Below are 15,713 nucleotides of genomic sequence, written 5' to 3'. Positions count from 1 at the left end.
AAGCTTGCAAATGTGACGAGCCTGAATCAATATTTTTAATCTTAAGTTGAGCTCAACCCAGACTTTTTGAGCTCAAACAGATCCAACCTGAGCCGAGCTCCCACTCTGAGTATTCTGAAGCTCGCTCAATTCAATTTGTTTTTAACGTAGTACAAAATCCATACTCCCAATCGTAGTGTTCAAAATGGTTAATATACATACAAATGAGAAAAATAGTACAAATCACGAATCATTATAATTTTCACTATTTTAAAAATAATATGCCAAATTAGTTCTTCCCATAATAAAAATTATCAATAAAGCTCAAGAATCAATTAAATTGAGCTTTTTTCCATCACCTACTATATCAAACTAAAGATAAAGTTGTGTAAGATATTGGTCATTTTTAGAAAATAAACAAAAAATATTTTTAAAACTTAAACTAAACGAGAACTATGTTGCATATCATTGGTAAAGTTCAAGAATCAATTAAATTGAACTATTGCCCATCACCTATCATATCCAACTAAATATAAAGTTGTTTAACATATTACCTCAATTTTAATAAATAAACAAAAAATATTTAAAAAGATTAAACTAAATTAGAACCATGTTGCGTCGAGCTGTGTTTGTAACACTATAGTAAGCTTAAATCAATTTTTGAAATCCTAAAAATATCCATAACTTGTATCAATCAATCTTTGCCAATAGTTAAGTGTTTGGTAAGGGAGAAAGAAAGGGAAAAAATAGTAGAAGAATGTGACATGAGATTCCCAGTCCGGCACCACTATAGTAGGTCCAAAATTTACACATTTGTACCTTTTTTTTTTTTTAAGGTGCGTGAGGAGCATGTCGAAGAAAAGTTTCTATTTTTGATTTTCAGATTTTTCAAGGATGATTAAGAATGTCTACTTTTTTTCTATTTATATCATTGGCGACACTGTTTAATTTCTAGTAAAGAGAAGCATTTGGCAATGCTAAGAAAGGAGGAGTAAAAAAAAACTCATCAGTATAAAAAGTTCTACTAAATTATTAACTAAACAGCCTAATCATGTTAGGAAGCAGGGAGGTTTTAGAGTCATAGTTGTAGACGATGAAATGAATAGTCTCACATGAAAGATACAATCTCAAGTTTTGAGCAATGCCTAAAACTCAAATGATCACAAAACAAACCTAATAATCCCCAATAGCATGGGCTCTTGCACCGGGTTTCACATTTTTATATCGAGGGAAAGTTTTAAAAAGTGTTACACCCAAACTTCAACATCATATATTAAGTCATGGAAGGAGGTAAGACTATGTGCATCTAGCAGAGTTTCACAGATCCGACGGCGCAGGAGGTTGTGCACTAGGAGTTAACAAAGGATTCTTCAGAGTTAAGTCACACGCATGATAGGAGGGCACTTGGATTTAACTTAAAAGAAGAGAGGGGAAGAAACCTAGAGGGTAAGGGAGAGACTGTGTCAAGAGGACTGTTAAATGTTTACAACAAGGGTTTGAACTTCCAAGGCCTCTATGCCGCAAGGCTGGCTATGTATGGATCTACGGGCAGGGCGCACTGGAATGGATCATCTAAGGACTATGGTAATGAACTATCAAAATTAGTTTGAGGCTGCAGGAAGGATTCACCAGATCCATGAAAATTTAGACAGGAGGCATAATCCAAGACAGCTTATAAGTTCTTAAACAATCCAAGAAAGCTGGCGTGGTTTATTCAAACTTCTTAGCATGAAGCTTCATATTTTTAGCATGGTTTAACTAAATTTTCCTTGATAAAAATGGAATTTATAACGGCAATCTGATCATCAAAGCATAATATGATTCGAAGGAGATAAACAGTGTTTATTTCTTTAGAAGGAAAAAAAAAATCAGTTCATAGAGATTCATAGAAACAGTTCGTACATGTATAAATATTCATTGAAAGCACTAGCAGAGCTGCATCTAGGATTTTCACTTGAAAGTGGAGAACCTGGGAAGCTTGTCTCTCAGGTAATACAGTCTTGCTCTCCTGACCTTCCTGTGTTTAACTACTTTTATCTCCTTGATACATGGCGAGTAACTGTAGTAATAAAAGATAAACTACATATCAAGTGTCATCCTCTCGAAATAAAAAATATGAACAAGCAAAACAGCAAACATTATGTTGAATACAGAATCAGAAGAAAGCATCAGCAGCATCATAATTTTCTAGTATAAAAGATTTGAATAGATTAATCCAGGCATCAACTAGCCAAACTCATATCCCATGCCTCTTTGTTCTCTCAATAAATTCTTAGTTTACAGGGAGAGGAGGGCGGGTTGTACAAGATTATCCCACGATGCCACTACCCCTTCCTCTCCTTTTCTCTTTTCTCCATTTGCAAATCATCAGTTGTGATGTAGAGTGACAGAGAATGTACTCGTACCCATATCAAGTTTCCAAACTCCCTGAAACTTTGCCCCGCAGTTATTATGCAATATATGATAAAGTATCATTTGATCAATACATGAGTATAGTTTAGCACAGTGCTACTGTATTTTTTTTGTAATTTCTATACTGTGATGTCCACAAATACCCGAGACCTGATATTCTGTACCAAAACCATTTCCAGCACTTTTTGTCGTATTAGTATTTAGTGCAACTTATTTCAACCTCCAAAATAAACATCAGTATCCTCATCAGCCCTTCACAATTTTCATATTTTCACAACATGGTCATTGGCGATCTCAGTTACAAAGACAACTCATGAGTCGGAAGAAACATGTGAAGAGACCTCCTTAATAAATAAAATCAGTGGATCTATTAATCTTGGAGACAACCTGAAGAACAAAGAAAAGCAAAATTTCTTCCAGGGATTGGCTGGCTGGAGCTTTTAGCCAAGGTCTATCTTCTCAGCATTAATAGGAAACATTAAAAGAAATTCACGTCTTCATTTGGATAACGTGCTAATTATGGAAATGTAAAGGAGCAAAAGTGGAGGGATACAAGACATGATGTTTGGATAACACTAAGACTCTGTTTGGATCAAGGATTTTATTTGAGAAAAGGAGAAGGGAAATAAGAAGGAAATTCATTTCCTTAAATTTTCTCTCTATATTAAATACGATTAAAAATAAAATTTGTTCTAATATAATTAAAAATTAAGTGGAAAAAAATGTTAATGATGTGTAAAATCAAAATTTTGTTCATTTATTTGCTATATATTTGATTTGCTTTCTCACTTTCCTAGACAACAAAACATGAAAAAGGGAATCCTTTCATATTTTCCTTTCCTTCACCTAATATTTTCTAAGTTCTGGACAGGCCTAAAAGATGGAAAAGAAATAGATGGTATTTTATCATTTTATCCTTTCAATTTTACTACATGCAGATGAAATAGATGGGTATTTTATATTAAATGTTTAGTTCAAGATTTTAGAATAGAGCCATTAACTTCATCTATTTAAAAGATGGGGTGTACAGCAGCTAAATCTGTTACCATCCACTTATGGATGATCGCAAATGGGGCGTTTCAAGGAAACAATTTAATCCATTTCTGTCTTCTACAAGGTCTTAAATTTTGATTTTGACTCAAATTTCAAAGCGCTCCAAAAGCATGGGAATTTCGATAAAAATTTTTGATTTTGATTTGAAAAAATAACGGAAAAAAGTAGTAAAACATGGAATTCTTTTATGAAACTTTATAAATGGTTAATAGACATAATAATATAAGTTTTAGTACTAATATATCACAAGTTAAATATTTGTAAGATAATGTGCATTAAACATATTCAATTAATACAAAAGAAATTCATAAATCATTTAAATATTATTTATTATACAAAAAATGATAATTTAGGCATGAATGGTTAAATAAAATGTTGTTGTAAGTTAATTTTTTTCATATAGTTTCAAAAGCCCTTGTAATAATCTTTTGTTTTGATAAAAAAAAATTAAATTACGAGAGAAATTTCACTTCACTCCTAAATCTCTCATTTGAATTCCAAGGAAATTTCATTGTATGGTTAAATTTTCGACAAGTTTTGCTAAAATTTCAAGATTTAGATAAATTTCGAATGATTAGTAGAAATTTCGATGGAATCTATGTAAGATAGAAATCGATTGCCATTTTAGTTTTGAGGGTGATGGAAACTGGAAATTTCAACGAAAATTTCGACAATTTTGTGGAAATTTAAGACCATGGTCCTCTAGCAGTTGGCCAAATGACGGAAATGCCCCTTTTCAGTTCATTTCTTTCCATTCTTTGGTGTTACTATCTAGGATTCAAACAAGTTGTCGGAAAACACACAAAAACAAAAGCATTTGATTCATATTTCATTCTATGGACAAAGATAATCTATGCATCTGACCAAGGAGTAATAAACTAACATTGATGATGAACCAAAACTATGACAATTCTTTTTGGCCAAAAAAAGCTAGCTAGCTTACATTTTGAGTCTCCCATAGAGATCTATGTTTAAGTCCACATGTATGTATGCATGTATGTCTTTGCACTTTTTTAAAAAGGACACACTAGGAAATCATTAAATCATACTCTCTCTCCATAAGTTTAAATGACTTCATCTCTATTTTCTACAAGTACCAGTGAGCTACAATAAAACTCATAAAGGTAGTATTTGGGGGCATGAAGTTCGGCTTTGGGTTTGGATTTTCGTGAATTTGAAAGAAACTCAAAACAATTTTGTACTATATTTCATCCAAATCCACATAAATCCAAATTGAAAGTTTGAATATCATGCTCTAAAAAGCTAGGAAAATTCATTCCAAGTTTATTTTAATTTTAGGAATGCATCATATCCGTTGTTCAACAAAAGGAATGAAATCCTCGAGTCCTTGCACTTCCCCTTTGAATAACTTCATAAAAAAAGTTAAGGTTCCTTTCAAACGAAGGGCTTTCATGTGGACCTTGATCCTTTACCGGCTAATACCAATGATCTATAGCAGACAAGGAGGCCTCACAAAGCTACAAGTTCAGATAGGTTTAATGTGCTATGATTCTAATGAAGCTATATCAACCATTTGTTCCTTAATTTTCGATTGGCTAAGGAGATAGGGTTAGGTTGTTTTCAGTCTTTGGTGAGGATGTGGTTTCCCATGGACACCTAAAGCTTTCTTTAAAGTGCATTATAGAGGCTTTGGGAGAGGGAAGGAAGGGAGGGTTCTTTGGAGATGTCCTATATTTGCCATCCTTAAGACTCTTTGGATGGAATAGAAGACAAGGATTTTTAATGGCAAAGCAACCCAACTTTGTCTACTATGGTACAAAGTGGTTTTCCTTGCATCTTTTTGTGCTCATTCTTTTGATTTTTTTCGAGGATACTCTCGTCAAACCTTTAAAGGAATTAGAGGGGAGCATTATGATTACTATATTTTCTTTGGTTTCTTTTGTTCCTTTGGTTTTTTAGGAGGATCTATGATCCTTCACTCCTCATAAATTCTTCTCTCTTGCTAATGAATTTCTTTTCTATCAAAAAAAGTAGGAATGATAACCAAATATTCTCCCTAAGGACTAAAAACCAAGTAATCATTATACACTTAATGGCATTTCTTGAACAAAAACATATCATAGACGTTGAACCTTTAGCAGATGAACCATATAACATAGAGAGCCAGAGCTAAAAAACAAAGTAAACATAAGAAGGGCAAAATACTTACACAGGAAATACAATTTCAACCCCAATGCCAGCAACAATTCTCCGAATCCGAATTGTTGTGTGGATACCTGCATTTTGCTTGGACATAACAATGCCTTTATAATTGGCTAACCTGCGCCTGTTTTCGGGTACTTCCTGTAAGCCAATCACAGAAACAGAATAAGAAGAACTTCCCAACAAATGGGAAAAAAACACAATGATTTCAACAATTAAAAAAGACAAACGAAATTACCACTTTAATTTCCACAATATCTCCAGTCCTAAGATCCGGAACTGGTCTCACCTTCTCTGCTGCCTCAACTGCTCTCTTGTTCAAAATCTAAACAGCCAACATCAAATTTTCTTTGAAATCAATGTAAATTCTCAAAGCCTTGTTTTATCGAAATAGAAGATAACAGAAGAAAAATAAAGATCTTCACGCTATACTACGTCACATGGGGACCTAAAAAATTGCAAAAAACTAAACTCCACAACCCAAGTAGTCGTGTGAAGCACAGTTAGTACCCATTAACTTAATGTCTACCATTTTCGCACAATTTCTCGGCAGCTGAACAGAATAAGAGAAAACGAGCGAAAATGACTCAACAGTGTACCCCCATTATTTCGCCTAGCTTGATGCGACGCTTTCTCGGCGGCTTGGCGGGTTCATCAGATATAACCTCAGCCTCTGTTTCTCGCTCTCCCTCTCCCTCAGAAGCTTCAGCATCTACGGTTTCCACCACCTCCTCCTCCTCATTCACACTTTCTCCCAATTCTCCTTCGGCTTCCCCTTCCGCTCTCGAAACAAAGGACCGTCTCGGCCGCACCGCGACGATAGAATTGAATTGAAATCCAAAGGGGTGCGTTGAAACTCTTGGAACAGACACTCGACAGGAGTTGAACGAAGTGAGTACGCTAGAAAACCCTAACTTCTTCACAGGACAGCAAGTGGGGTTCTTCGGAATCATATACAAAGCCTGCAGAGTGCAAACCCACACATCAAAGTTAAAGAAGACCAATACATAGATAATAAATCAGAGAGAGCGGGGTAGGGGGACGACCTGAGGTAGGACATGTGAGCCCATGATTTTGGGAAGAAATTAGGGTTCACAGAGATTGGAGGAACGAAGTGAAGATTAGGCGGTAGGAATCATGGAGAAATGGGGATCAGGGTGTGACTCTGTGAGGAGGCAGGGAACTTGCCAGTGGAAGCAGAGACACCTTATCCTGTTTTCCGGCTGGTCAGGAGCACCGACGAGTGAATAGGGAGGCGAGTGGGGAGAGCTAAGAATTAAAAGTTACAAATATATTTTTGTTATATCAAAATATAAATATTAATTATAAGTGCTTGCAAAATATTTAATATTTTTTATCTATTCACATTTATATTTTATAAACAATAAAAATTTACATGCATTTGATCCTTTAAAAATATAAATATAATTCATACTATTTATTAAAAACAATCAATTACAATAATTTCTAAATTATTAAATCTGTCAATATTAATTGAATATTAAATTACAAATTTATCAGAATTAAATAATATTAGTTAAAATTATAAATTTGTCATTATTTAATAATAAAGTCAGTTTGATATCTAAATTTTTTTAATATTTCGATCTATAATAAAACATTCTTACAAACATATTAGTCAACAATTATTTTTTAATTTATTTAAGTTTCATCATAAAAAATAGAATGCTTCTTCCATTTTTCATATAAAAAATTTTCGAATTACTTGTTTTGTTATAGGAAAATAAAATAAAATTATGTACAATAAAATTTATCTATCACTTAAATTTTTTTTTCTTTTTTGCAATCGTTCTTTGAATTTTTATTTAGTTTTTTTTGTCTTATTTTTGTATAACAAATTAAACTTGACATAAATACATTTTTGTAAGAGCAAAATAAATAAAAAACCTAATTTTTAGATATTCCATGTTTAGTTTCTATCATTCGCAAGAACACCATGCCACGTGGCTAGCAGCCATTGCTATTCAAATCGCCTTCAATGATGACAGCTTGGTTATTCTAACACTCTCATCATGCTCATGCAGAATGCAATCCCACCGACACGCTGCCACGTGTCCATGGCTGAGATGCTGCCTTTCTCCCGCCAACAACGCTCTGCCTCTCTTATCCCAAGTCGCTTTCTCTCGATAGAAACCTCTCCATTCTTCGCAGATCGATTTGACTTGAAACCCTAACGACCAGGGTCAAGAAAGCCAAGAAAATAAAATGAACCGTACGAACTCCTCGCCAATCTGTAAGCATTTCCGATTCCTTTCAAGCACCAGAGACAGAGAGAACCATTATTCGTCAAGAATAGATTAAATCGGATTTTTGGATACGAACTTTCGATGATCACGATGGATTCTCAGATTTAAATCGGTAATTTTTTTTGTATTTCGACTTTCCTTTACGCAATTCAGTTTCTGGCATGGCTCAGTAGGAGAAATTGTGTTCTGAAGGTGTGTTTCTGTTGAAATTAGTGTATTATAGTTGGGGAAAAGAGGTTTTGTGTTTGTGCGATTGAAATTGCGTGATTGTAAAGATGTCTCGGATTCCACCTGGGATTGCGGCGATAAGAAAATTGAGAACAAACGATTGTAGTCTAACTACAAACAGATACGTTGTTTTGTTGATCACATTCATAGCATATGCTTGTTATCATGCTTCTAGGAAACCCAGTAGCATAGTGAAGAGTGTTTTGGATCCCGAGCCTAAAAAGGTTGCGATGTTCCATCCATGGCCGGTGGGCAGTGTTTTTGTGAGGCAGGAATTGGCGGAAAATGACAATCACAGATTCGGCAGAAGGGGTTGGGCCCCCTTCAATGGAACGGATGGGACATCCAAATTGGGAGAGATTGACGTTGCATTTCTTGCATTTTACTCTTTGGGAATGTATGTTGCAGGGCATTTGGGCGACACATTGGATCTTCGGCTGTTTTTAACATCTGGAATGGTTGGGAGTGGAATATTTGTTGCAATTTTTGGAATGGGTTATTTCTGGAATATTCATGTGTTTTGGTTTTATTTAATTATGCAAATGGTGGCCGGATTGTTCCAGGCGACAGGTTGGCCTTCGGTTGTTGCAGTTATTGGGAATTGGTTTGGGAAGAGGAAGAGGGGTTTGATAATGGGTATTTGGAATGCTCATACGTCTGTGGGCAACATCACTGGGTCCCTTCTTGCAGCCAGTGTTTTGGACTATGGGTGGGGTTGGTCTTTCATACTGCCTGGTGCTTTGATCTTTGTTGGAGGGATTATTGTTTACTTGTTTTTGGTTGCTTATCCTGAAGATGTTGGGTTTCCTTGCCCGCATGAGTCAACTGTTAATGTTGAGGCAGGGCCTAATGATGAAGAAGCTCAGATGCCAAAAGGAGACACTGTTCCTAGATTTGATTCGTCCTATAGGAGAAGTGTTGGGATGCTTGAAGCATGTCGAATCCCAGGAGTGATACCATTTGCATTGTGCCTCTTCTTCTCAAAGCTTGTGGCGTACACATTTCTATATTGGTTACCATTTTATCTAACTCAAACAGGTATTTACTGCCCTTTCAGTGGGGGAAAAAAAGTTAAACTAGTTGAGATTTTGAGACTTAAGTTTTGAATTAACTGATTACATCATTTGGTCTCTTAGACACCTATTATTTTATGAGCCTATGACATCACTATTTGTTAATTCTGTTTTTTAGTCAAAGAGTGATGAAATCAAAATAAGAAAATGCAAATTGTTGTGGATGGCAATGAAATCACTATTTGTTAATTCTGCCACTCAACAATAGAGGTTAGGTATTTTGACCATGTTTGACATTGTTACATTGTCGAAATATTTCTTTCATAAATTAATGAATCGAATTTGCAAATGATTTCTGGAGTGAATGCATGCACTTAGCAAGTTTGCATGGAGAACATATAAACATTCAAGTTGGTGATTCTTGCTTTTCAAATAGGTTTATTCTACCCGGAGAACACCCTAAGGTTGCCATTAAATCATTTATATTATTCATTTTTTTCATTTTCATCCTGTAAATCTATAATTTTGTTGACGATAATTTCTGCAATTTTATTCTCTGATTTTCTTTTGCTCCCCTTTGGTTAACTTTGTTGAAGATGGACAGTAAGCCTTTTTTTAAAAACCATTATTGTGAACTATATCTACATCAGCAGAAAACACCACCTTACTATATATTTTTAGTTTTTGTTTTGTTAAAGCTTGATATACATTGTTGGTCCACAATATAACAGTTTAAGCTTTTAGGTAAAGTGGTAATCTAACATTGTATCAGAGCAGGTTACCAGGAGGTCCTGGGTTCTAGTCTCATCGCCCGCATTTATTCTGTGGTATTTAAAAATTTATTGTGTGTTTATCTCTCCACGTGCTGTCGGGCTGCACATGCGGGGGAGTGTTAAAGCTTGATATAAATTGTTGGCCCACAACCTAACAGTTTAAGCTTTTAGGTAAAGTGGTAATCTAACATGTTTTAGTGCATTTGTTTTCATGTTTCTGATCATATATCCTTTTATGAACTTGTCGCAGCCATTGGTGGAGAGTACATGTCTGTGAAATCTGCAGGAAATCTTTCTACTCTCTTTGATGTGGGGGGCATTGTTGGTGGAATCCTTGCAGGCTACGTATCTGATAAACTTAATGCTAGGGCCATTACAGCAGCCAGTTTTATGTATGCAGCAATCCCTTCCATGCTCCTTTACAACACATATGGGAACATTTCAAAGAATGTTAACATTGTTCTTATGATGATTGTGGGCTTGTTTGTAAATGGGCCCTATGCACTTATTACAACAGCAGTTTCTGCAGATCTTGGCACACACAAATCTCTTAGAGGGGATTCTCGGGCACTGGCAACAGTCACTGCTATTATCGATGGCACTGGATCTGTTGGTGCAGCTCTTGGTCCTCTTCTTACTGGATTCATATCAACAAAGGGATGGGATGCAGTTTTTGTGATGCTAATGGTTGGTGCCCTTACTGCTGGGCTTCTTTTATCACGTCTAGTTAGAGGTGAAATTACTGAGAAATTTTCCAAGCAGAAGCCTTCATCCAGTGGGCAGCAAAGTTTTGGAGGTAACTTGTGGTGGCCTGTATTATATCTAATCTTGCTGGTTCCTTTCCATTTTCATTTAATTGTGAAAAGAGGTTATGCATGTCTATATCTTTGCACTTCCATTAATAAGATTAATGTTTGCCATGAAACCAACTTGGTGACGCTTTGTAACATTAAAAGGTGAAAATATCTTATGATGGAAAAAGTCTAAATGTATGGAAAATGGAGACCCAGGCATTGATTGTTGCGATCGAAAAGAAATTGGTGATGAAATCCTGAAACATTGATTATATACTTTATTTTAAGAATTTAAGCAACTTTTGAGAAGAGTGAAATTTCATTTAAATGCCAGCAGAAACAGATGTGCCTGTTTTAAATGCTGCACAAATCACAATGAACAAATTATGTTGAGACGGGATATTTGCATGTGTTTAGTATCTGGAAAACAGAAGGAATAACTGACAATATAAAAGATCTATATTGTGGTGGTAGGCTCCTTACATCTTAAGGTAGCGCAACCAATAATAAAATGTTCTATTGTGTGAAACCCTACCAGTTACTGCTTTAAAAAATCAATAAATAACATATATAGTTGAAATTTTGTAACTAGTAGTCAAAAAGATGAAAATGTGAAAAGAAAAAAATTTATTTGGATGACCTCTCCCTCTATCTCTCTCTCTGAACCAGGAGACTAGGGGATCAGTTGAAAGTGCTTATTCCATATTTGTCGTGACTTGTGAAATTATGAGTGTGCATTGAGATGAATTTGTTCTCTACTGAAAATGAATTGCATGGTATCATTTAGAAAGGCTAGGTAATCTCCTGAGCAATGATTTATGTTGTTAATAAATGATGCTGCTGAAAAAGAATACTATTTTCTTTATCAACAAAGTTGTTTTTGCTTCCCTTTGTGGACATCCATTAGTGCTTGAACCATGGTAGACTATTGGTAGTTCTGCCAATGAAGAAACTTTGCCAGGTTGTTTTGTTATTGAAAGCTTTTTTCACTTTTCTAGGGAAAAGAAATTGTTCAATTTTATCCCATTACATTATGTTGGTTTTAAGAGATTCTCAGTTGCTAGTTTTAAGCTTGATGGTATGGGGTGTAATTCATGAGCTTGGTCAATTCAATGATCATGCAATCTCAGGTGATTTGGGAGTTCTGGAAGTGAGGAGATTTGAATGCTTAGATAGCAATACTTTCTAATATGACCATCAAAATGGTCAAGAGGTGCTGGTTTTGAGAAAATCTCTTGAGTTTATGATGACATCCTAAAAAAGGACGTTAAATGGTGCTTGTGGCTTGTAATGAGTTTGTATTTCTTCTCATCATCCTCTGAAGCAAAGACATGCACATGAACATGCACCCATGCACATAAACATTATATTCCACTGTAATCAAAGCATAATGAATATATATATATTTAAAAATAAAAGTAGAACCATTTTACAGCTTTTGTTTTTTGTGAAGCATTTTATTGCAACTATAACTTGCAAATAGTCTTTTATATATATATATATATATATATATATATATATATATATTTCAAGAAGAGAGAAGAACACTTAATAACCTTTAAAAGTGGACAAAATAGAAGTCAAATAGATTTTTTTTTTTTAAACTAGGAAGGTAGATCATTTATCATGCAAGGATTGTAAATTTATTCCAGGTGAAAGCCTAACCACACAACATAGAGTCTTAGTATTAGATATATGTATTAAAAAATGGAAGAAAATGGATAAAATAAACCAGTGTAAGAGAACTAGATGGTGGAATCCAAAAGGAAAAAATATAATAAAATTTAAAGATAAAATGATCAAAGATGGGGATTGGACCATAGAGGATGTAATAGATACAAATACTCTTTGGAATAAATTAGTTAGCTCTATTAAAAAGATAGCCAAAGAGATTTTAGGTGAATCAAGGGGAAGATTCTTGAATAACAAAGAGAGTTGGTGGTGGGATAAAGATGTACAAAAGATTATAAAGACAAAAAGAATTTGGTATAAAACGTGACAAAAATATAGAAATAGAGATAACTTTGAAAAAGAAGACAAGAAAAGATGCAAAAAATGTCGTTAGTGAAGTTAAATATAGATCATTTAATAGTTTGTATGATAGAGTAGGTATAACAGAAGGGGAAAGAGAAATATTTAAACTTGCTAAAGTTAGAGAAATGAAGAGTTAAGAATTTAGAAAATGTAAAATGTATAAAAAGTGAGGATGATGTTGTCTTGGTTAAGGACGAAGACATTAAAGAAAGATGATGAAGTTACTTTAGTAAGTTATTTAATAAAAACCAAATAGAGGGCTTAAACTTAGAATTGTCAAATGAGGAAAATACTAAAAATATGAGATTTATTTGCAAACTTAGAGTTAACAAAGTTAGGTTTGCATTAAAAAAATGAAAAATGGGAAAGTTATGAGACTAGATAACATTCCAATTGAAGTTTGGAAATGCTTAGGTGATAACAGAATTATATGGTTAACTAAGTTATTAATACAATTGTAAAAACTAAGAAAATTCCAGATGATTAGAGAAAAAATACTTTAATTCCTATATACAAAAATAAAGGAGATATTCAAAATTGTAATAACTATCGTGGAATTAAACTATGAGTCATATGATGAATTATGGGAAAGGGTAGTTGAACAAAGATTAAGGTTAGAAACGAAGGTCTCAGAAAATCAATTCGGTTTTATGTCTGGGAGATTTACCATAGAAACTATTTATCTTTTAAGAAGATTAATGGAAAGTTTAGGGAAAAGAAGAGGGACTTGCCTATGATATTTATTGACCTTGAGAAAGCACATGATAGGATACCTAAGGAAGTTCTGTGGTGGGTTTTAGAAAAAAAGGGTGTATGTAGTAGGTATACTAATGTCATTAAGGATATGTACAATTGAGTAATGACTAGTGTCAAGACTATAGATGGGGAAACTAGAGAATTTCTAATCACCATAGGTGTACATCAAGGATGTGCTTTGAATTGTTATCTTTTTGCTTTAGTGATGGACCAATTGACTAAGAGTATTCAAAAGAAGGTTCCATGGTCTATGTTGTTTGCAGATGATATTGTATTAATTGACGAAATTAGGGACGGAGTAGATGTAGAGTTAGAATTATGGAGAGAAATTTTGAAATCTAGAGGCTTTAGGATAAATAGAAATAAGACAGAATATATGAAATGTAATTTCAGTAATGATAGGAGGAATATTGGAGACAAAGTTAAACTTAATGATAAAGAAATAAATAGCATTTGTAGATTTTGATACCATGGATCTATCATGCAAGATAAAGGAGAAATTGAAGATGATGTAATGCATAGAGTTAAAGCACGTTGGGTAAAATGGAGAAGTGCTTCAAGTGTGCTATGTGATCGTAGAATACCCTTAAAATTGAAAGGAAAGTTTTATAGGACAGCTATAAGACCAGTTATGCTATATGGATCGGAATGTTGAGCGACGAAGGAACATAATATCCAAAAAGTAAAAGTTTTCGAGATGAGATTGTTTAGATGGATGAGTGGTATAACATTGAAAGATAAATTAAGGAATGAACGTATTCATGGTAAGTTAGGTGTAGCTCCTATAGAAGATAAGGTAAGGGAGGGACGACTCAGATGGTATGGACATTTGCAATGTAAGCCACATAGTGCACCTGTGAGGAAGAGTGACTTAGTTACTGTGGGGGGCAGTAGAAGGGGTAGGGGTAGACCTAAAATAATTTGGAAGGAGATAGTGATTAAGGATTTAATATCCTTGAATCTATTAAAAGAAATGGTCCATGATCGCAAAAATTTGCAGAAAAGGATTTATATATATATATATATATATTTATTTCAAGAGGCTGATAGTTGCAAATGAAGCCTTAGAAATTTCTTTCAAGAGGCTGGCAATTTTTTTGGCTGAATTATATAGAGTTCAAAAGATATTCTGAAAACTATATTCATCAATTGATTGAAGAGAGAAAAGGGTATAGAATATAATGTCACTTTTTGGAAGATGATCTAATTCCTGGTCTGTAAAACTTGCATGTTAGCAGAGCTTTATTGTGGACTGCTCCCAGGATTGTCCATTTGACCAGATCAAGACAATCTTATGCACTTTTCTTTTAATAAAAATTATTAACTGTTTGACTAGTGGAGTATGTTGCCAAATTTCACGCTCCTAGTGGAAGCCCTGGCACATAACCTCTTCACTCCTTCAAGACATCTCTGGCACTTACTACTACTACTACTACTACTACTACTACTACTACTATTATTGATACTGGCTTTTATCCTCTGCCCATGTGTTGAAGCTTGGATTTTTCACCTTTTGTGCAAATTCCTCTTTGTACCATAATGGTTGTTTGGCTTACTGGTAAAATCTCTTCTTTTGCAGCTCCTGCATCTCTACCTCTTTTAAATGACCAAAGGTGATAACCAGGTATGGCCAGATGAAGCTTCAAAGGACCTGGGAAAGTAAAAATACGCTCTTCACGGAACTGGTGAAATAGTGATATGAATAATGGAAACAAATAATCTGTATTTTTTTTTTTTAGCATGCAGTGGCTACTTTGTTGTTCATTACACATGATGTACATATTACTGATAAACAACGTGAACTTTTGGTTCATTGGGGGTTCAGACTCCTTCAAAGCTGAAGTTGATTGTCCATCCACTCCATGATCAGTTCAAATTGCATCACATTCATTGCCAAAGATGAAAACCCTTTTTTGTTTGCTGTTATACTTGATTTGGTAAGTCAATAACCTTTCAACTTTCCTCGTCTGATTGATAGTCACATATGGAAATTGATGCTCCCATCTGTTTTGGAATCTTACAAGGTGTGCCAATGTAAGTTGGTTGATCATCTCATAGTTTTTTACTTTTTAAGACCATAAGCCAGTTGATCATCAAGAAAGATTTCTTTCAGTAGATGAGTTTTAAATTACCTTCAAGCCTATCCCTATTGATGAACAATTTAAGTATTCCCGCATGATAAGTACTTTTGATGGGGATCAAAAAGCTTAGAGAAGAAGCTTTTGTTTGACGCGTGTTGGT

General features: G+C 34.4%; 2 protein-coding genes across 2 annotated transcripts; one reads left to right on the top strand and one right to left on the bottom strand.

The window, feature by feature from the left end:
* Window positions 1-1,797: 1,797 nt before the first annotated feature.
* LOC131164133 (large ribosomal subunit protein bL19cy-like) lies at window positions 1,798-6,925 on the bottom strand. The gene is made up of 5 exons (XM_058121114.1): window positions 6,654-6,925; window positions 6,207-6,569; window positions 5,846-5,932; window positions 5,615-5,748; window positions 1,798-2,038 (listed from the first exon to the last, which is right to left on the bottom strand). Exons 1-5 carry the CDS (start codon window positions 6,675-6,677, stop codon window positions 1,930-1,932), a joined length of 717 nt encoding a protein of 238 aa, XP_057977097.1. The 5' UTR covers window positions 6,678-6,925; the 3' UTR covers window positions 1,798-1,929.
* Window positions 6,926-7,623: 698 nt separating this feature from the next.
* On the top strand, window positions 7,624-15,330 carry LOC131165100 (putative glycerol-3-phosphate transporter 4). Its single transcript, XM_058122791.1, has 3 exons — window positions 7,624-9,140; window positions 10,139-10,684; window positions 15,052-15,330. The coding sequence occupies exons 1-3, from the start codon at window positions 8,150-8,152 to the stop codon at window positions 15,087-15,089; spliced, it is 1,575 nt and encodes a 524-aa protein (XP_057978774.1). The 5' UTR covers window positions 7,624-8,149; the 3' UTR covers window positions 15,090-15,330.
* Window positions 15,331-15,713: the final 383 nt, after the last annotated feature.

Source organism: Malania oleifera, chromosome 9 (assembly GCF_029873635.1).
Source record: "Malania oleifera isolate guangnan ecotype guangnan chromosome 9, ASM2987363v1, whole genome shotgun sequence".
Lineage (NCBI taxonomy): Eukaryota > Viridiplantae > Streptophyta > Magnoliopsida > Santalales > Ximeniaceae > Malania > Malania oleifera.
The sequence above is the reverse complement of the archived record's forward strand: the minus strand, read 5'-3'. Positions and strand labels throughout refer to the sequence as shown.